Source organism: Oryctolagus cuniculus, chromosome 21 (assembly GCF_051225735.1).
Source record: "Oryctolagus cuniculus isolate XC-2025 breed Fujian yellow rabbit chromosome 21, ASM5122573v1, whole genome shotgun sequence".
NCBI classification, from domain to species: Eukaryota; Metazoa; Chordata; class Mammalia; order Lagomorpha; family Leporidae; genus Oryctolagus; species Oryctolagus cuniculus.
The window spans coordinates 13,625,001-13,647,211 of NC_142887.1; the positions used below are offsets into that span (position 1 = coordinate 13,625,001).

At 45.1% G+C, this 22,211-nt stretch overlaps 1 protein-coding gene across 8 annotated transcripts in view; it reads right to left on the reverse strand.

Moving 5' to 3' along the window:
• The window catches only part of HECTD4 (HECT domain E3 ubiquitin protein ligase 4), a 200,810-nt gene that overhangs the window by 59,144 nt on the left and 119,455 nt on the right, over window positions 1-22,211 (reverse strand). For 6 of the 8 annotated variants that reach the window (XR_016227112.1, XM_070066217.2, XM_070066215.2 and 3 more), the window contains exons 23-43: window positions 21,120-21,224; window positions 20,021-20,184; window positions 19,218-19,451; window positions 18,030-18,222; window positions 17,176-17,280; window positions 16,290-16,378; window positions 15,820-15,995; window positions 14,071-14,206; window positions 13,830-13,971; window positions 13,567-13,733; window positions 10,711-10,857; window positions 9,142-9,326; window positions 7,909-8,062; window positions 6,656-6,936; window positions 6,260-6,449; window positions 5,008-5,089; window positions 3,626-3,828; window positions 2,789-2,924; window positions 1,884-2,066; window positions 1,263-1,427; window positions 713-882 (exon numbers count right to left, since the gene is read on the reverse strand). Coding sequence is in view for 7 of the 8 variants with exons in the window: in XM_070066217.2 (XP_069922318.2) it covers window positions 713-882; window positions 1,263-1,427; window positions 1,884-2,066; window positions 2,789-2,924; window positions 3,626-3,828; window positions 5,008-5,089; window positions 6,260-6,449; window positions 6,656-6,936; window positions 7,909-8,062; window positions 9,142-9,326; window positions 10,711-10,857; window positions 13,567-13,733; window positions 13,830-13,971; window positions 14,071-14,206; window positions 15,820-15,995; window positions 16,290-16,378; window positions 17,176-17,280; window positions 18,030-18,222; window positions 19,218-19,451; window positions 20,021-20,184; window positions 21,120-21,224 (3,407 nt within the window). In the remaining variant the exon portion in view is untranslated. The remainder of the gene's footprint in view (window positions 1-712; window positions 883-1,262; window positions 1,428-1,883; window positions 2,067-2,788; window positions 2,925-3,625; window positions 3,829-5,007; window positions 5,090-6,259; window positions 6,450-6,655; window positions 6,937-7,908; window positions 8,063-9,141; window positions 9,327-10,710; window positions 10,858-13,566; window positions 13,734-13,829; window positions 13,972-14,070; window positions 14,207-15,819; window positions 15,996-16,289; window positions 16,379-17,175; window positions 17,281-18,029; window positions 18,223-19,217; window positions 19,452-20,020; window positions 20,185-21,119; window positions 21,225-22,211) is intronic. The other 2 variants (XM_089323160.1, XM_070066218.2) reach the window with 2 other exon arrangements.

A 22,211-nucleotide genomic window follows, 5' to 3' on the forward strand; every position in this document is an offset into this window, starting at 1 on the left:
GCTGACACTGCACAGAAAACCTCCACTGAGTGGAGACGCAAAGTGTCAGGTGAGAAAGCAGAGCGTCTCTACAAAGTTCTTCCTCAACTGTGCTCCTTGGAAAGCATTTGAGCTCTGGAAGCAAGACGGATCCAAAAGCTGGGAAGATCTGTAAGCTGACCTCTCTGACTTGACTCAGAATACAGATTAGAACTTTCTGAGAAGTCCTATTGTCAGAAGAAGAACATGTTACTGATGTTTAATGGTAAAGAAGAGACTCTGAAATCAAATATAGCCAATGACAATAGTCGGAACGTATCTGCCAGTCCTACGGACAGGTCAGCACAGTTCCTGACACCAACACCTACGAATGTTCCCTAGCTTTCCTGTCATTAATTTGGAAAGTGATGGACCAGATAGGTATGAGTGTGATTTGTGATATTAAAAAAAAGGCAGTTATTCCTGTGGTTGAAAACCAGTGAAGCCCCGTGCATATGTTACATAGGTCACATTTCGGTTGTTTATTGTCTTGGGTGAACAACTAAAATCATTTTTTATGTGCAGATACTGGGGAATGCAACAAATGTACAAAACATGGTATGAGAAAATGGCTTGTCACTCAGCGTGGCACGAGCTCTGCACCCACTAAGCTGGGGTGGAGGGCCCACCAGCGGCCTGCGCCTCTGTCCCCTGCTCCACCTCAAACCTCAGGCACTCTGGGGACAGTGCTCACCTTGTTCTTATTTCAGCCAGGAGCCGAACGACTGCCATCACAGGAGCTGACCCATCTCCTGTTGCAGGAAGTGAGGTGTGAATAGAGAGACTTCCCTCCTGAGGAAGCAACATGGACTGGACTGCCTGTACTACCTTCTCAGTAATGGACAGTTTATGAAGAGGCAATGCCTGATGGCGGTGGGGGGCATGGCAAAAAGTTAAATTCAAGTAGTTAGTTTATAAGAAATGAGGGTGTCATTATTATCTGGAGTTAATTTTCATAATTTCATTTAAAAAAATAAAATCACCAAACAGAAAACTGTAAACCATATCAAAACAATTAAAAATACAACAAATATATCATGGAATATTCCTAACAATCAGAGAAATAAATTTTGTTTCTTTCAGATGAGAAATTTTGCAAAAAAGTTACTATTAAATAATCATAATCAATATTTCAGTATATACCACCAGTAAAATGCAAGATAATCAAGTATTCGTGCTTCGCTCAGGACAGCATGGTTACCATTCATAGTGACATTTGATGAAGCATTTAAAAATCACCTTACCTCTGCTCTTGGAACACAAAGTCTAGACAATGGAATAGTCAGTGTGTCTGATGCTTGCGAAGTCTTTCTACAGTCTATGGGTGGGAATCTGACCGTAGCTATACCTTCCTGCTCATTGATAGAAGCCACTACTCCGATGCTTCCTGATATTCCTCTCCCTAAAACCTGGAGACAGAGATGGATTAGCAGTACTACCAGCTCTGATGTGTCACATGACACATAGGGAGGGTCAATTTACAGCTGTCATTATGGGTGCTACAGTAACAATTTTTTCTAACACAGATACTAAGCATGAACATGAATTGAAATAACAGGTCCTAAAACCTAAGACCTATGGAAACACAACATGTGATAACCTCAAACTTTCAATTCTTAAATACTGCTGATGTTGATGATACCACGGGACATGCGTACTGCAGTTAACGTATAGTACTGCATGAATATGTGAACAAAATACAAGTGTAGATCAGCATTCATGAGTTTCTCAGATACCTAATTTAGCGTGAAGGAAACAGGTTTTCTTCACCCAGCTGGGTAGGTAATACTGGTCTTACAACTGCTCAGCTAACTGAAGCTCACATCTGGGGTGAGCGCCAGCTTGGGGGAAATGGCAGTGCTTACTTGAACCTCAGATCCAATCTTGATCGTCTCTTTGAAGCCGCCAAGTGCACACAGCGCAGCAACAGCCTGGCGGGCGATGCTCTGGAGTTTGGCGAGTTTCCTGCCGCTGCTACTGCCGTTTTCCAGAATGCTCTCTGCATGTTTCCCCAGCTGCGGAATGTACATCAGCGCCCGAGACAGAACCTAGATGCAAGGAGCAGCCAAGCCCCAGGAGTTAAAGCTCTGGTTTTACTGACACCAAGGATGATGAAGTGTCTACAACAGTGCGAAGGTCCCATGGATTGCACAAACTCTGGCTATGGGAGGAACCAACAAACTATCAGGCATGGACAATGACATTGTACCCAATTTGCCTTGTATAATTGTACTGAGCTGGAAATGGACAACCTCAAAATATGGGAGAATCAAACATTAAATAAAACAATCATTTACTTGAAGGAAAACTACCCCCGCACACTGCCCACATCTCGCTATTCAATGACCTTGAAGACATGCTCCAAGGCACTAACTTGGGCGTCTGTGGAAAGAGGAACTTTCCGTAGTTCTGGGCAAGTGGACACCGCTTGTAATGATCAGTAACTGACACAACGCAGGCAGCGTCAAGCACACCAAAGATCCTCAGGACTCAGCGGATCCACCTAACACATTCAATAAACCAAGGTTGTGTGATCTGCTAATGTCAGCACCAATCTAACAAAAGCAGGAAGAAGAAACAAAGAACGCCGTTCCTTCCCTGAGGATACCACCCTGTTTTGCAAATTCCAGGGGCAAACAGTTAACAGGCATATCTGGCCAATTTGGGACACCTCTCTTTCTAAAATATCTTTTGCTGGGCATGGTCTACTCCTAGTGTGGGCATTGGTTTCCTCCTTTTCTTATTCCCTGATAAGCAACACTATACTAACCTTTTCTGCTGTTGTGGTCCATATCTGAGCAGCATTCGACTCAGGGGCCATCAGCAAGCTGTGTAGCAGGGCGATGACCTCTGCAGCCATGCTGTTTGCCACATGCCCACTGATGAAGGGCCGGACAGGATCAGTCCTGCAAATGTCAACGCGGGAAACTGTCAGCACCCAGGGATGGTTAAGAATGCAAGGATGTGGCCTTCAGGGCTACAACTGGAGGGAGACACTTATTCTTTCTCTAAGAAAAAGTAGATTTTGTTCATTGAGAAAACAAGAAGCGAAGGTATCGTGAGGGGAGATCATTCCTTTCATATCCTGTGAGTATCTGAAGAATCCCGTGAGAGAGCAGACCCCACACTTTGTTTGGCAGAAGCTACAAGGATCAAGAAAGACACCGCTGCAGCTGCCCCTCCTGTGCAGGCACCAAACACCTGCCCAAACTGCCCAAAGCTAACCCTGCCCCTTCCCACCCCTACATAGAAGTTCATGTCAGGATGGGGGGAGGGGAAGTGCGCTAACACTCGGGAGAGTCCTCGGGCAGTAAATGTCCCCTCAGCCAGGGGCACATCTATTCTTCGATGACAACCTCAGATCTACCTGGACTGACTGCTCATCTACCCCCTGACACTAATTTGACAGCAATGACATCTACATCCTGACTCCCTCATCTACTCCCTGACACTAATTTGACAGCAATGATTAACCCAGAAAGGTAGTTTTAGCTCCTACTCCTTACTTACAGCAGGTCAAGGCAGAAAATTAAAACCCTAACAATAAGCCTGTTACAAAGAAAGTCTGAGAAGAGAAAGGACAGGTGCTAACTCGTGGGAAGTTTACCTCGCAAGCTCAGAGTTCCTTTCTCGGCAAATGGAGGTTTGGGCAGTTTTCTTTTTGTCACCTGTGGACAGCCCACTCACAGTCTCTGGGCTGACAGATTCTACAGGTGGCCCCACACTGACGATGAGGCCCGACTGTGCCCACTTGGTTGCTTTCCGGAGGGCAGCTGTGGCCTCCTCTGTGATCACTTCACAACAGCCTCCCTGGGGGTCAGAGGGAAGACATTTAGAACATCCAAGTCACTCTTCCCAGCACTCAATTTCTCAAAGTTGCTTCCTCCAAATTAGCAAAGCAATCCATGCTCATTCTTGTAAAAATTTTAACAAAATATCATACATAGAAAGTTGAATTTCCATAGCTATCCCATGCCTTCACCAAGTCCAAGGTAACTGTCCTCAAGGTTTTTTCCATGCAAATTCCAACATATAGGTGCCGGTGCTGTGGCACAGAGTTAAGCCACCATCTGCAGTGCCAGCAATCCCTTATGGGCATTGGTTTGAATCCTGGCTGCTCTGCTTCTGATCCAGCTGCCTGCTAATGTGCCTGGGAAAGCAGTGGAGGATGACCCAAGTCCTTGGGCCTTGCACTCATGTGGGAGACCCAGAAAGAAGCTCCTGGCTTTGGACTGGCATAGCTCCAGCCATTGTGGCCATTTGGGGAGTGAACCAGCGAATCAAAGATCTCTGTTTTTGTCTCTCTTTTCTCTCTGTAATTTACTTTCAAATAAATTAATTAATCTTAAAAAGAATTTCCAACATATATAATCATGGAGTTCCACCACACACATATTCAATTGGCTTTTGTAGGTTAAAAGCACATCATGGACATCTCTTTATATCAATACAAACAGAGCTACTTTGTTATTTTTTGAAAAAAAAAAATTTTTTTTGACAGGCAGAGTGGACAGTGAGAGAGAGAGAGAGACAGAGAAAGGTCTTCTTTTGCCGTTGGTTCACCCTCCAATGGCCGCTGCGGCCAGCGTGCTGCAGCCAGCACACCACGCTGATCCGAAGCCAGGAGCCAGGTGCTTCTCCTGTTCTCCCATACGGGTGCAGGGCCAAGGACTTGGACCATCTTCCACTGCTTTCCCGGGGCCACAGCAGAGAGCTGGACTGGAAGAGGGGCAACCGCGACAGAATCCGGCACCCCGACTGGGACTAGAACCCGGTGTGCCGGTGCCACAGGCAGAGGATTAGCCTATTGAGCCGTGGCGCCGGCCATTGACTAGTTCTCTTTAAAATGGCCTCAAGCCACTGACTTCGACTTCTCATCCTGTCTCTATGGGAACTTGAGCTAACCAAAAAATAATTTCTCCTGAAAACCTCAAGTATCACTAACGCTCTAAATCCTGAGCTTTGTCAGCATTGTGCTGCACGGGTTACCTTGGTCATGTCCCGATCCATCTTCACAACTTTCTCCATGTTGGCTCCAGTGCCAAGTCGGAAGGGACGTCCTTCTGAGCTGCTAAAAATGGGAAAGCAGAGGCGAACAGATCTTCAGGTCCTGCCAGAGGTGGGCTGCGTGCCATGCGGCTGCCCAGCCACCACCAGGCCATTCTCTACATGCTAGAATTCATTTTCAAAATCCACTGGACGACTCTCACCTTTCCACAAAGGAAGTGATTTATTACTGCTTAATTACAGCCTTTTTAGGATTCAAAAAATTAGCTGTTTTTAGCATTGTAATGATATCTAAAAAGGTACATGAAAGTAACACATCAATCAAAGAGCAACACAAAAACGAGGATCTGCAGACAGAGACAGGGAGGGCCTGGCACAGAGAAGGCGCGCAGGAAGCCGTCTAAATCCTGGAGCGTGGGAACTTGAACAGCAACTGAGTTTGGTGTCCTGGGGGTGAATCACTGAATCTTCCTAATAACTCCCTCCCTGCTTCCTAGAATAGGCTCTTCAAAACCTTTCACCACATCCGTGCTATGATGTTTGCAATGCCCAAGAAATGTCTTGAACATTTCTTCATCTGCACACTGCCCTGTTATGACCCTGTGCAGATTACACCACTATCCCTCAGTGCTCCTGAACACGACACTGGCACGTGAGGACCCAGTTAAGAGGATGACAGCATTATTAGATCACTTACTTGCAGAGAGGGTTCTTCCATCTGAGACACACACAACCGTACTATATTCCCTGTGCTCTGTGGCAGGCCTACCTGCTGCCCTGCATCCCACAAATAGGGTTCCATAGGTCGGTAATACCTGGGCAAAATTCATTTTGACTTCCTGTTGAGCAGTCATCCCATTCATACTCCAGTGAAGTAAGGCTTTAAAAGTATCTTATTTCTCCACCTAACTGAGGGACGATAATGACTGAAAACCCAAAGGCATTATTCTTTCTTAAACCAAGTCACACTACAGACTTGCCCCCCGGTCACAGACAACACTGGTTTCTCAAAAGGGCTCTAGCTCTCTGCTGGCTTTAGACGGAGAACCGAGTTGTGGTTCAGACCCTGGGTTCTGTCGTCAGAGATCCATATCTGCAATGCAGCTCTGCCTCAGTTTCTTTGTGTGTCTACCTGTCAGGCCTGTTACGAGGTCTGAGGCAGCTGATATGTGTAAAGTGTCTGGGCCGCGGCTAGTGTTTCATGACAGCTGGCTACTAGACTCCTTGCAGTCACCTTAGTAATGGCTGGAGGACTTCGTGGGATGATTGATCTTCCCGCTTGTGGATAAATATGGAAAGCTTGCCGTCCACTGCTTCACTCTCTTCTCCGGGATCTTTATCTCCCTTTAAAGAACTCCTGGGACTGCTTTTTGTCAACATGGTGTCTGGTTCAGAAGCAGTTGGAGAAAGAACTGTCTGACATCCTTTAAGCAAAAAGCAAAGCTCGTTTAGAAACACTGCCGTGCTGTTTCTGCAGCTCCTTATACACGAAAGATACTGGTCTTGGAATCTCTCTCCCCTCCTGCCTCTCCCCTCTGTCCTTTTCACGACAGGAAACACAGCTGCAACCACGAGCCCCACCGTGCACACAAGTGCGCTCAGCACATCCTCCTGGGCAGGAGCTCCTCACCTGGGACCACATAATCTGCCAGCTTTGCCAAGAGCAAGGAGGCAATCTTGGAAGCCGGGTCACTGGGATCCTCCGGCTCACTGTTTAAGGAGGGCACGGAGTAGCTCCAGGGAGGGAGTTCCACGTTTCCGCAGTCTTCCACGCTCATCAGCGGCAGCGCCGCCCGACACAGCTGCAGAATGATGAGGACCAGCTTGGGAGACGGGCGCTGGTCAAGTAGCAGCGAGAGGAGTTTGGAGACACAGGCTGGCTGGCTCAGGATGGCTTTACCTATGTGGCTCCTGCAGGAGGAGGGAAGAAAGGTCAACAATGCTAGAAATGCAAACCAACAGACATGCAGAAGCTAGAGGTTCCTACAGGAGGGTGTGCCAGCCTCAGCACTCTGGGGTCTATCACAGCTAAGCCTGTTCACATTTCACAAAGAACATGTACAAACCCAGCAGAAGCCAAAGCACAAGGAGTTGTATGCAGACAAGTGAGCCTTGTGGCTCACACACGTGGTAATTAAAACATTGCAGAATATCTCCCTTTTAAATTTTAAAAAAGATTTTAAAATTTATTTGGAAGGCAAGATTACAGAGAGAGACAGACAGACAGACAGACAGAAATCATCCATTTGCTGATTCAGTTCCCAGATGGCCACAATGGTCAGGACTGAGACAGGCCGAAGTCAGGAGCCTGACTTCATCCAGTCTCCCATGTGGGTAGCAGGGGCCCAAGCACCCGGGCCATCCTCCACTGCCTTCCCAGACACATTAGCAGTCCAATCTGCTGTGTCACAACACTGGCCCCTTCAACAACTTTAATCTCTATCACTTTTATTGAAGCAAGAGTGTGTCAAAAGAGCCTAGTAATTTAAATGTTTCAAAAGACAACCCAAATTGTTCAAGAAGAAAGCCAGCTCCCGGGGTGCAATGGGTGAACCCACTGCTTAGGATGCCAGCACCCCGTACTGAAATGCTGGCTCCTGTCCTGGCCATTCTGTTTCCAATCCAGCTTCCTGCTAATGCACACTCTGGGAAGATGACCCAAGGATTTGGGTCCCTGCCACCCATGTGGGAAACCTGGATGGAATGAATTCCTGGCTCCTAGCTTCAGCCTGGCCCAGACCTACCTATTATGGCCATTTGGGGAGTTTGTCAGTGGATAGAATATCTTTGTCACTCTACCATTCAAATAACTATACTTTTAAAAATTAAAAAAAAAAAAGGGAAAGCCAGCTCCTCCCCCAGCTCCAGGTTTGCCTTTCCTACCTGGAGAGATCATTGAGAAGACTAAGGACATCCTGGAGGGCGTCGTTCCCAGCAGCTTGGTTGCCACAGCACTCAGTGGCTCGGGCAAGATGGTTCGTGAGAAGGCTGGACACCTGACGGGCCAGACCCGAGTGCACTGCCTCAGTGGAGCCACCTGCAGCGTGAAGACAGGAAAAGCACAGTGACAACCCAAGGCAGCCGTGGGGACCTGCGAGTGTGGCGAGACCAGCTTCTCGGCCTCCCGGAAGTCAAGCCTGCCCCTTGACTAGTTTTTATCTTCCTCAGTGTTTCGTGAGCCACCTATTAGTGTCTCCTTCTGAGAAGATATTTGCACTAAAAAAGGCATTCAATGGTAGGGGAGATATTACTCTGGAAACTGAGTTTAATTAATCCAAATAAAACCAGGGAATATATTCTGATTGATGGGGAAGAATCACTATGCTACTGATGATTAGAATATCTTGATCTTTAAGCTAATATGTTCCTCTTCAATGCAAAGACCTTGCAGGAACTTTCCATGTCCACTGTAGTTCCACAGCCCCCCAAGAATCTCTTGTCAGAGTCAAAAAAGACTATTTGTCACCCCTGAATTTCTCATGTTCTTTTTGGCCCCTCTGCCCACACATGCTGTGTGCTCTGCTCTGGGGTCCTCTTCATCTATCAAGGGTAAGTCACCGCCTCCGGGAAGCTTTGCCCTGTGCTCCCACCACACTCCTGTGTACCTCCGTGACAGCACTGATTACACTGCGATCGCTCATTGGTCTGTTTCCTCTGTCAGATCCTATTTCTTGAAGGGTGGAGCAATACCTTATTCATTTTCAGCCTGACATATCCAAGTGTACCACAGGTTCTTAAGGCATTAAAATGCATAGTGAATGAACAAATGATTAGCAAGCTATCTACATATATAACTGAAAAGTCACTTCAGAAAAAAAATTATTTGGAGACTATTAGTAGTGTCGCCAAGAAGATAATGAAAAAAGCATTTTCAGTGTTCTGGAGTTGCCATACTCCTCCAGGGGCTAGGATGTCACTTAGTGTCAGAGTGTAGCTGTGAGTTTTCCTAGAGCCACACCAATGAGGAGACCCTCATGAAGTCATCAACTGGCTAATCTGTCCTGATTATGCAATCTGATGAAGGCTTCCTCTTGCTGTTCCGGCACCAGAGCATAATAAACCAACGTGGCGACAGAAGACACCAGTGAACTCGAAAAAAGGGGTCCCATTCCTCACCTTCCTCTTTTTCCCATTCCACACAACGGTTGGCGAGCACCTGGAAGGCGGCCCAGGCCATGGTGGCCACCTTCTGCTTCTTCGTTTGTTTCTCACTGGAGCTGGACTCAGTCTGACTGCTCAGGCTACACAGACGATCCATGAGCTGAACAAGGCCACTGCGTACCAGGCACTTCTCTTCACTCCTGCAAAGGGGCGCAGGTTGCATGAAATAAACACAATGACCAAGCCTGAGGAAACTTTCCTGTAAGGCTCAGATTACGAAAAGAGCACAAGACATGTTGGAGTACTTGTCCACAGCTTAGGTTACTGCCTTGTATGATTAAACACAAGAATATTTTCTTACACCAACCATTTCCTTCATAAATAAGGAACTTCAAATTCTGTTTTGTTCATATAGAACAGCAAAGCAAGAATCAATGGAATCAACCACAGGTTTCCAGAATGGGAAAAAAATTATATGTTGTATCAAAAGAAATTTTGAATAATGAGTCCATTATGCCTGACACTTTAAAATTATTAACTGACTTAAAAAATGAATGTGCATATCCAAAAACTTTTGCCCAATATGTAAATAATTTCTTAGGGACATTTTGTTTGTCTTTGCCCCTTCCTATCTTAAAAATGTAATATAATCCCAATGGCTGCATTTAGTCATGCAAGAATGCAATAATAAAGAATTTACATAGGGGCCGGCGCCGTGACTCTCTTGGCTAATCCTCTGCCTGCGGCGCCAGCACCCCAGGTTCTAGTCCCGGTTGGGGTGCCGAGTACTAGTCCCAGTTGTTCCTCTTTCAGTCCAGCTCTCTGTTGTGGCCCTGGAGGCCAGAGGAAGATGGCCCAAGTGCTTGGGTCCCTGCACCCACATGGGAGACTGGGAGGAAGCACCCGTCTCCTGAGTTCGGATCGGCACAGCACTGGCCGTGGCGGCCATTAGGGGAGTGAACCAACGGAAGGAAGACCTTTCCCTCTGTCTCTCACTGTCTATAACCCTCTGTCTCTTTCTCACTGTCTAACTCTGCCTGGCAAAAAAAAAAAAAAAAAAAAAAAAGAATTTACATAGGAACTTTTGGTGTCAGAAGGAAAGCTTGTGTAGTAAGCCAATGGATAATTAAAGCCAAAAAATGTAATTTTTTTTTTTTTTGATAGGCAGAGTGGACAGTGAGAGAGAGAGAGACAGAGAGAAAGGTCTTCCTTTGCCGTTGGTTCACCCTCCAATGGCCGGCACGGCCGGCACGCTGCGGCCGGAGCACCACGCTGATCCAATGGCAGGAGCCAGGTACTTATCCTGGTCTCCCATGGGGTGCAGGGACCCAAGCACTTGGGCCATCCTCCACTGCACTCCCTGGCCACAGCAGAGAGCTGGCCTGGAAGAGGGGCAACCGGGACAGAATCCGGCGCCCCGACCAGGACTAGAACCCGTTGTGCCGGCGCCGCAAGGCGGTGGATTAGCCTAGTGAGCCACGGTGCCGGCCAAAAAAATGTAATTTTTTAAACTAAAAAATACTTTAACTTAGTGGACAATGTTGTGTAATACCTTAATACGGTAGCAGGCATTTCTGTACTCACCTGGTATAAGGTATGGTACATAAGAGTCCAATGCTGTTGGCACAGGCGATAGGGTAACGAGCACACAAAGACACGACAGAGGTCATGGTCTCACCAAAGGCTTCCTGGACGTGCTCGACCATCCCCCCACAGGTGAGCTCCTCGATTCTGCGAAACAGAAACCAAAGACAGCTCAGGCTTCTGAGCCGTGTCCAAGACAGTGACCGTGGCCAGGAGAGCAGCAGAGCTCTTCCTCTGGGTTGCCCAGAGGTACCCAGAACGAAGGGAGCTTGGAGCTCAGCAATCTCAGGGCTTCCCACACTACACAGAGTTCTCTGTTGCAAGATTTTAATAAGGCAAATTGCACGGCGTTTCTAAGAGCAGGGAATGGTATCCAACATTTCCTAAACTTATTTGATAATGAAATTTGAAACACACCTGTGGTATCTCATGTAGTACTAAAAACTATATACTCAATTATATTGATGAGACAAATAAGGCCCAAATGAATTAGCTGAAGTGTCTTTATCATGTTCACATTCCATTGATTAGCAGAGCGTGAGAGCCCAGTTAATATGAAGTAAGACTTTCCCAATATTAAAACACAACATGGGGCTGATCTATAGCAATCAATGTGAGAACTAAAACTATCAGGATTTATTTACAAAGATTGTAATCTAATGTTGCTATTTAAAATACTTTATCTTGATAGATATTTCACTCAACATCTCTTAATGTTTTATTTATTTACTTGTTTTTATTCCATTTGAAAGGCAGAGTCACAGAGATCTGTCTGCTGGTTCATTTCCCAAGTGCCCACAACAGCCAGGACTGGGCCAGGCTGAAGCCCAGAGCCTGGAACTCAGTCCAGGTCTCCCAGGTAAATGGCAGGCACCCAACTCCCTGAGCTGTCACCTGCTGCCTCCCAGGTGTATTAACATTAACAGGAAGCTGTACTGGAAACAAAGGAGCCAGGACTCAAACCAGGCACTCTGATATGGGAATGTGGGCATCCCACACCGCATCCTAACTGCTGAGCCAAATACCCATCTCCTAATATTGTTCATAATAATACAAAAATAGACAAATAAAACCACCTTAAGGTTTAAAAATAGATAATTAGTTTAATAAATGTTAAAAAATTTAACAAGAGAATATCACAAATTAAAAGCATGATATATAGGAGATATCTGTGGTTAGAACAAAGGAGAAATTCACCAAAAGTGGTAATAGACATTATCCTAGGATGTAGGATTTACAGGTGGGCTTTAATTCATTCTGTAGAATTTTGTGCATTTTTACAAATTTTTGAAAAATGATATTTAAAATTGAGGGACAAAGGAACAATGCTGCCAGTGCTGTAAGAAACAAGCTTGGAAGAAAGCTGTGATAACCATTTGTGCTGCTGATTGAATACTCCCTTGTCTGGCCGACAAGTCAGAGTGAGAGAACTGACAGCGCTCAAGAGCGCAGCCCCCCTGCAATGTGGTCCCCATGGGCCAGAATGCACCAGAGACAGGAGCGAAACTGAACGTTTGTCTTTTAAGCCTCTGAGATCTTGTAGTCATTGGTTTCCAAAGAATATCTTCTGCTCTTAGTTACTACACTGACCCTCTGTTTGTTGGCCAGAATTCTTTAAATAAATGCCCAGAGGCCCAAGCAGCCACCAGCAGTTCCAGTCTGGGACTTTCTATTTCTATTTAAAGATCTTTGAAACCTAGTAGGGAACTGGTATAGAAATCGCCTCACAAATAATTATGAAACAATCTTCAAAGTTAGTATCTATACTTATGATTCTAGAAATTGAGCAATCACTAAAGTATACAAAATCATAGGTAAAAAGATGTTGGTAACAACACTGTTAATGCAAAAGCAAAAACAAAAACAAAAAAAGAAGAGGGGAGGGAGGGAGGTGAGAGGGAAAGAAGGAAGGACAGACAGATGAAAGAACCCTTGTCCATCACTAAAGGATGAGTTAAATTTAGAAAGTCACCCATCTAATGAGATCTAAGAAACTCGCACCAGCTGTAGCAGCCATTTGGGGGGTGAACCATCGGAAGGAAGACCTTTCTCTCTGTCTCTCTCTCTCTCTCTCACTGTCTAACTCTGCCTGTAAAAAAAAAAAAAAAAAAAAAAAAGATAAAGCAAACCTATCGGGAAGAGAGAGTCAAAAGGTACCGAGCAAGACAACCATGATTATAAAAAGGTATGCATAATAAAATGTGGATTAAGAAAAAAAAAGTACATACATATAAACTTAGGTGTTCAAAAACAAATAGTTGTTTATGCACATACAATTGGTAAAAGACATTAATGATCAGGGAGGAATTTGGAAGGGAAGGTGAGTAAAGAGATTTTTTTTTTTAATATTTTATTTTATTTTTGACAGGCAGAGTGGACAGTGAGAGAGAGAGAGACAGAGAGAAAGGTCTTCCTTTTGCCGTTGGTTCACCCTCCAATGGCCACTGCGGCCGGCGCACCGCGCTGATCCGATGGCAGGAGCCACGTACTTATCCTGGTCTCCCATGGGGTGCAGGGCCCAAGGACTTGGGCCATACTCCACTGCCTTCCCAGGCCATAGCAGAGAGCTGGCCTGGAAGAGGGGCAACCGGGACAGAATCCGGCGCCCTGCCCGGGACTAGAACCCGGTGTGCCGGCGCCACAAGGCGGAGGATTAGCCTAGTGAGTCGCGGCGCCGGCCGAGTAAAGAGATTTTTATATTTTGTTTTTTTGTTTTTATTTTTGCAAAATCATGAACCACTTCTATAAAAATTAAAATGTAACATTTTAGGGGAAAACATTTGACCTAACAATAATCTTTGGTATGGCTTTTGTCCATTCTAGACGAGCCAGCAGGAGGCAACTGAAACAACTGACCTGGGTCCTCCCTGCAGGACCATTGTCACTGGACCCACAAGGTGCGTCACCCCTCCGACTCGCACAGCAGCTGTCAGCAGTTCCCGCATGTGCACCAGGGCCTGCTTGCGCGTGTTTCCCCGCCGCCACCTTGTCTGTGCAGCCAACAGAAAGCTGCTGCTGGACACCTGAAACGCACGAGAAGGAAATACACCTGACTTCCGCTCACTGCCACCAGACCCTGTCAGGAGCTGATCGCCTGTAGTCTGCACAATCGGACATACAGCTTGGTCGGGGTTGGTGCCGATGAAAGCAAACAGCTGTCCCAGCAGGACACTGTAGGTGGGCTTGTCCCTGCTGTCCTCGATAGCCAGTGACTGGAGGAGCGTAAAGGAGCTGCTGCGGTGGCTGGTCACGTGACGTCGCCTGGCCAATCAGGAAAACAAGAAATGGGCTCAGGCAGTGTGTTCTGATGAATGCATCCAGCTGCATGTGGGAACCCGACCCCAGCCATTAGCCATTTACCTCTGATTTGCTCTGGTAAATTCCAAATCTTCATTACCAATCATTTCCAAGTCAGAAGGAGCTGACATGCTGCGAAGAAAAACAGGCTGCCGGACAGCATGAGATATCACTTTTGTTTCAGAAGCCGATTTACAAGCTGCAGAAAAGAGGGACAGGAAGGTTGGCACTTCTGCTATCTGGCTTGTGAGGGGCTACAGCAACAGCCAAATGTAACACAGAACTAGCAGCGCATTTCTGCTGCTGGTCACAGTCCAGTCACCGGTGCACTTGGCATAGTCTGCTGATGACTTTTAGGTCAAGTTCTAAAATCCTAAGTGTTATATTAAAAATTATTTCAGTTTGGGGGCTAGCGCTGTGGCATAGTACGGCATCCCATATGGGCGCCAGTTTGTGTCCTGGCTGCTCCTCTTCAGACCCAACTCTTGCCTTACAGCCTGGGAAAGCAGCAGAATATGGTCCAAGCGCTTGGGTCCTTGTACACGTGTGGGTGACCCAGAAGAAACTCCTGGCTTCAGATCAGCCCAGCTCTGGCCGTTGTAACCATTCAGGGAGTGAACCAGCGGATGGAAGACCTCTCTCTCTGTCTCTCCCTCTTTCTGTCTGTAACTCAGCCTCTCAAATAAAGAAATCTTTTTTAAAAATTATTTGTTTGAAAAATTAAAATCTCATTACATGTGTTTTCCAAAGAAAGGCTGAAAATTCATTTGATTTCACAATATAAATATTCACAACAACATAAGCATTCTAAAAGCAGAAAGTAATTTCTGGAGGTAAAAATTTCTTAATTCCAATAAGCCCAGATCCATTTTTGTCAGAGATGGCTTTTATCTGTCCCTCATTTCTAGGTTTACTGAGCTGACTAACTTGTTCAGTAGTAGCTCTGCTTGATCATAGGTGGTGGAAGTAAGTATCACACTTGAGCAGCAATGTGACCCTTCCTATAACATGTTCCTGAATAATACATAAAGGGCAAAAGAAAAAACTACCTGTAAAGATCAGCTAACAAAAAAACTTAAGTGGGGAAAAGCCATTTATATATATATATATGTATGTATATATATATATATCTGTCTTAAGAGCAGTTAGCTTTAGTGCAAAAAATACATAATTTTTGAAGATCTCGTTATCTCTCAGGATGTTTCTAGTTCATTATCTCTGAGGCCAAGGGCCCCTAGGAAGGCACTACCAGCCTGAGTAGTTGTCTTTATATGGGACAGTCAGTTAATCAAGGGCTAATACGGCCAGGCACGTGGTATGCATAGTGGCCACCTTGGCATGCGGTACTCAGCACACTTCTCTCCCTCCAACCTGTGTCTCCCCTCAAGTTGTCCGGGAACGGTCAGAAAGTCACACCAGAAGGTTCCACCTGATTACTGAAAATGAAATGCAAACTCAGCTTCAAGTAAAGAGGGAGGCATGATGTGTTACAAGATTTACAATGCAACTATCTACTGTTACTATGACATCTAATTATATATGTTACTATGAAAATCCTAAGTGAGAAACAAGATGCACTGGATTACACAGATCTATGTCACTGGGCTCCTCGGATGTTCCCAAAAAAACCTTAATGAGGCAGGCAAGGAGGTATCACTGATGCTCAGCTGACTCACAAAACACAGGAATTTAGTGAAAAGTATTTCCTTGAGAAAGTAAAAGGCAGACTTCTCAGTGCTGGACTTGTCTTGATTTGCCTTTTGCAGTACCCAAGCGTGATGTCTACTCTGAACAGACTAGCGCCAGCAGTACCCGGCGTTTCCGCGGGGGTCCCCGAGATGCTCCTGGTGAGGCCCGACTGGGCTGCGATGGTGACGTGCAGCAATAGCTCGGCCCGGTTCATTAAACTCTTCACTAGCGTCTTCGTTTTAGCCAGCGGGTGTGAAGGCTTCTGAGTGAGAGAATTCACTTCTTGTAGGAACTTCTCCCTGTAAAGAAAGAAAGGTGGGCATTCATTTGTTCTCCTGCTTACCAAAAACAGTGAGAGATGTATTTCAAGGGCTAGAATACAAAGGGGAAGTTAAGCAGAAGTAATCTAGCCAGCATTGCTTACCTCCCCCTCGCCCCACCTGAGCAGCTATGCTAACTTCAGGAGGTTAGAATCAGAACTTCCAGTTTACCTAATGGGTATCACATTTTAAAAAATATCTACTAAGAAACAAGACCTTTACACTTCGTTCTGAGCAAGATGATAAATTAGCCTTGATATTAACATCACTGACCTCAGTGATAGAACCATGTTTTCAAGATCATTTCCATCAAAGGAGACTTCCTTCATTGAACACAAAAGTTCCAGTTCTTTCATTTTGTTCTAAAGAAGGAAAAATAAAGGAAGACAGTATGCAGAATTTGTAAAAACCAAGTTATACTGCATTTATTTGAAATGGAACAGAAAATTTTGGCAAAACCCACCACCTTTGGTCCATATTTCCATGCCTAATACACACTTGTAATTTCTTTTAAATTTTTAAAAATTCAATTTATTTGAGAGATGAACAAACACACATATACACAAAGAAGAACAGACAGAGATCTTCTATCCACAGGTTCCTCCTCAACTACCCAGAACAGATGAGACTGGACCAGTTAAAAACCAGGAGTTAGGAACTCAATCCAGGCTCCCAAGTGTATGGCAGGAGCCCAGCCACTGAAGTTACCACCTGCTGCCTCCCAAGTGTGCGTTAGCAGGAAGCTGGAATTGGGAGCAGAGCTGGGACTTGAACCCAGGCACTCCGACATGGGATGTGTGTGTCCCAAGCAGCACCATAACCACTAGGCCAAATGTCTACCTCTGTGATTTCTTATTTCATATTTGAATGATTAAAAGTGACATTGGCCATTTTCTGGGGATTTCTTCTGGGTTTGTAATTCTGCCTTCTTTTCATTTCTTTAACTCTCCCATAAAACTATTAATTAACTAAAAAAAAAACCTTAGTTAATAATTTGTATACTGACATGTTGATCTAATCAATTTCCAGCCAACCCCTTTTAAAGAACGGGGTATGCAACATTTTAGGAAATGATATTATTTTATCTAACACACACACAGTACATACCTTTGCTCTATAAATGACAATACTCTAGTGATAAGCCACACATTTTGCTCACCTCATTAAAATGGTAATCATAAAAGAAAGGCATATTATTCTCCAATTTCCCCTTCATGGCATCATCAACCTCACTTTGCCATTTCTGTTCCAGTTCTGCAACACTCTGATACATAAAAAGAAATCAGTGTATAAATAGATGCAAAATGAAAACAAGTGTAATCTCTGAAATCAGAAGTTTTAGTTGTAATAGTAATTCTTCAAAAATGTAGATTCTCTTTTAAACTTCTTGAAGTTTTCAAGGAATAAATTATTTCCAACAGTTATTGTCGCTCCCCCTCTTCATGGAGGAGCGACACTAAGCCCTGCCTAGGCTTCATATCCGAGTCACGGCACCATTATGTCGCTCCCCCTCTTCGTGGAGGAACGACACAGGACCCTGCGCTGTTCTTTCGTCTGCTCGGCCCTCCCCGGGTTTGCTGCTGGTTCTTCCCGGGTTGGCTACTATCCCTTCCACCTCCGTGGAAGGGCAGCTCCCCCTGGCCACATTCCCCACTTCCGCAGGGGAGCGGCACACCGCCGGCCGGCTCTCTCGGGGGCTGCACAGGCGTTCCTTCAGATGTTCCCCTTAGATGTTCCCAGTGCATGCCGTCTCTCTCCTCCTTTATAGTCCTCCTCTGCCAATCCCAACTCGGCTGCCCACACGCCGAGTACGCTGCTCTCCAATCAGGAGCAAGTCCTACAGTTTATTGGTTGAACTGGAGGCAGCTGTGCGGAAGCTGTTTACTTCTCTCCCAGCGCCATATTGTGGGAGAGCAGGTGCATAGAATAAGTCTTAATTCCAGTAACTCAGTCTAGTCCGGATTGCTCCCCACAAGTTATAAGACAAATATAAGCATTTTAGCTTTCACTTACCTGCAACTGTCTCTCCATGGCATTAAGTTTCTTAAAGGTCTCTCCCATAATTTTACACAATAAATCATATTCCTCAGCATGTTCTTCTTGATACTGGAAATTTATTAGGGACTGCAGGGCATCAACCAAATTCAAGTGCTTAATAACACACGACACCACCATTTCCTCCATCACATCTGGCTGAATCACTTCTCTGTGATGACAATGGAAACCAGTCAGGATGAGCCACACTCTTACCTTACCAATGCTATACATCAGAGGATGAAGAACGTGAGCTTTGACTTAAACATATTAAGTATTCATCACACTTGTTTTAGGACAAATAGCTTAAGTAGTATGGATATGATGATGGCATTACAGCAGTCTTATGTTAGCAAATAATTTAGTATATTAACTGATAAAACTGAACTGGCTGATGAAGCTAGAAATCAAAATTAAAGAAATTTCATTTTCTACGATTTACGTATTTTGAGCTGAGTTATGTTAAAGCTGGAATAGGTTTAAAGCTAAAATCAGACTTTCAGCATCACTGATCAGCAAATTGACTTTGTGCAGTACTACAGCTTGCGTTATTTAGTGTAAATGGATAGTGGGTTCAAACGATGATATATTCGATATCACTTTCATTTTAAATTTCATCCCCCAGTTTGTCTCTTTGTAATGGTCAATCTTGCCTCAGATGGCAGAGGCTACAAAACAGACCTTAAGCAAGAATAGCACAGACATTTGAAACGGAAAAATTTGACATCCTGAAGCCCTTTCACTATGTCACCAGGCGTCAGAAACAAAGAAAGGTCTGTAGACTCCAAAGAAATCAAAGCAGAGTCTGGCTACTCGGCGAAGGTAGACCACCTGAGAAAAATCCAGAGCCTGTCCAACGTAATGTACATCAGAATCACATGGGAAACTTGCCAAGTCACAAATAACCGGGTCCATCCTCAGAGCTTGATTAAATAGATGTGAAATGGGCCCTGAGCACTAGCAGATCCCCAGGCGATGCTAATACTGATTACTCAAGGACCAGCTTCGAGAACCACGCAGCTGGAACACCGCACCAGTATTCCTGTTTCATTCAGTGAGCGTAAAGTGTGAGGTTCACTAGCTGAATTAAGAGAAGACAGACACTCACTACAACTGCTTAAACATGATTTTTCCTGGGAAAGAGTAAAATGCCACACAGCAACCTACTTTATACTTGGTCTGAATTGAGGTCTAGCACGCCCAGAAATCTCCCTGAGCTTCAGCATGATTCCTGGAGGCAGCCTGATTCGGGGCAGGTCAAAGTAGTTCCCAGCAGCAGGCACAAGGACGTCAGCGGGGTAGGTGAACTCTCTGTCTTCCTCTATGGTCAGAGGCCGTGGAGACGGGCTCGGAGTGAGGGCAGGAGAGATCACGCCATTGGCCTCCACTTGCCACTGACACCTGAGCAAACAGAAAAAAGTCTTCTCACTTTCTCTCCAATCAAAATTACTGGAAAGCTACCTGACGTTTGACACATGTCAAAAATGAAGAATCACATGATGTGTTAAGTATTCGTCAAACCTCCCAAGGCTAAAGCAAGATGAGTATTACATGAAAGCCTACCTTTGGGAATCTACCTCCTTCCCAGCAGTATGTAAACTTTGAAACAGAAAACCTGAAAGCATTGTATGGCAATATCTAGATCCCTACTACCCAGATTCTACAATGAACACTGTGCAATGTTTGCATAAGCACATATCTACCCATCCATCTGGGGATTCTCCAACTTAATTATACAATGTTTGACTTAGAGAAAAGCCTATAGATTCAAAGATGCAATTTTAAATCTAGTAAAATAAGGGCCAGAAAGCACCAAGCTATAATTTTCATCTTGTTTATTGAACACAATCACACCCCTGAGACTGTCAAACAGTAGGCACAATCAGTTGGGAAATGTTCTAAAGACAGTTTTCTACATAAAATTCCTTCTCCTTTGTGGGCAAAACTAGCTCAGTTGAACCTTTCATTACCTTTGTAGAAGTTTGGACCGCAAGAGCTCCTGACAGGCTTCTTCTTCTTTGGTAATTTCTGGTCCATTATACAGGATTCTTAACATGGAACAAGCTAACACAGACAGACCTAAAGCCAGGTCTACCAGAAAGGGCAAGCCTCCCGAGACATCCTCTGAAGACTCCTACAATGCAGACAGGGGTAAACCACACTGGTCAGTGGACACTGGCAGAGCGCTGCAGCTGGTGCTGCACCACACTGTACTGTCCCCAACCGCAGGGTTTCACAGAGCAGCACTGAGTGTCATTGCTATGGGACACAGGTACAGCACTCAACATCACAGGTAGATGGTGGTGCTGGAATGACCACCGAATAAAGTTGGAACACAATTCTGGAGAGAGAAGAGCCGATAAGACTCCATATTAAAAACAGCACAAATCACATGCAGGCAGCCCAGACTCTTTGCATAACTGCTCCTCTGCTGTGCCTATCAACATTTAAATTGCTATTTTGTTTTGCTTTTGTCACCTCCATCCTGTGCTTCAACCACGATGCTGTCAGCAACTGCACTGAGTTTCATTTGAGAACGTGAGAGTCTCCTGTGTACCAGCAGTTGTCCTAAGTGCCTGAGATACATCAAAGAACAAAACAAAGATCCCTGCCCTCATGGAGCTTACATTCTAAACAATTTTTCCACTCCAGAAGAGCCTTGGCTTGGTAAACCTTAAGCAACCTCCAAGTCCAAAATATGGTTTTAAAACCTAGCACCTAGAGGGATTATAGCAGCATTCCTGCCACTCTTAAAATCCGGGATCCAAGTGCTGACTTGTGCTAGAGTCTTCTTTGTTGTATGGAAGGAGGCTGGAGTCAGGTCTCTCCTCCAGGCTTTTAAGACAGAGCCCCTAGCAATGTCATCTGTACTAATAAATTGATGTAGGACACGGCTAGTTTTATCCCCTAAGACTACTTAACAACTGGTAGTTCACTACTGTCAAATGAAAAAGATGGATGAAACAGTGGCTCATATTTTGCCCTGCTTCCAAGGCAAATATGATTTATGTAACCAAGGCACACAGGAGAGAGTACATTTTGCCCACAGCAGTGGTTAGAATCAAGTACCTGAGCGCGAACTGTGCAAGCAAAGCCCCACATAGCTTTATCAGGAGTGTTGTGTTCACGGCCACTTCTCATTTCAAAGGAGAAGGTGACTGTATCTCCTTCCACCTTAAAATTTAAGGGGGGGGGGGGAGGGAAAATGCACTTTAAAAACAAGATACACAATTTTCACGAGACCAATGAATTTCAGAGATTTACTTTCAAAAGGCCCAGAGCAATAGTTCACTCCTTTTCTCTCTCTCTCTTTTTAATCAAATTCTATTCCCTTTCATTCAGTTACCAATGCTTCAGGTGTTTCTCCTTACCGGGTAGCCTTTGGGATAAGGAATTGGTGAAATGGGCCACTATCACCCAACAGAGGCTCACAGTAAAGACTCAGTAAACACTGAGCAGAGTTTCTGGTAAATTCCTCAGATTTCTATTCTTCTTGCCAGTTCCCTCAATTCTTTCTCACCTCACACAGGGCAAGCAACTGACAAATCCTCTTGAAGAACTGCACTGAGTGCGGGAAGCCTTGCTCTGCTTTACACGACAGCTCCGTGAGTGAGAAACAAAAAGCACTCCCTGGGCACATAATCAAGCGCCGTGTTGCTGCAGACGTGCTGCATGCAGACTCCAGACTACGCCAGAGCTCTCTGTGCTGACTTCGAGGGGATCTGACGTACAGGAAATAAAGGTCTGGGCACAGACTCCGGATGCTTTGGGCTTTAATGGGCATTTGTGTTCATATTCGTGTTAGAGGCAGAGAAGTAGTAAGTAGCAAATAGTTCTGGAGCCCAGATTACACGGAAGGGCCCTAACCACTGCAGCTTAACAACGGATCATTATTTTTGCTCCAACTTCAAATCTGCCCCAAAGGCCCAAATTAATTTACAAATATTAAATCAATACTTTAAAAATACACAGGCCTGTGGTTTACTGGAGAAGAAATAAGTTGGAAGGACAAGGTGCTCTTCTAATGGACAGGAAGGAAATGCTGTGACCTGTGGGAGCGATCCAAGCTCTGGAGCAGACAGAGGTCTGATGTCCTACGAGAGAAAGGAGGGCCATTCTGACGAGGAGCACATCTTTAGGCCTGGCAAGGTGGTGCTCCCT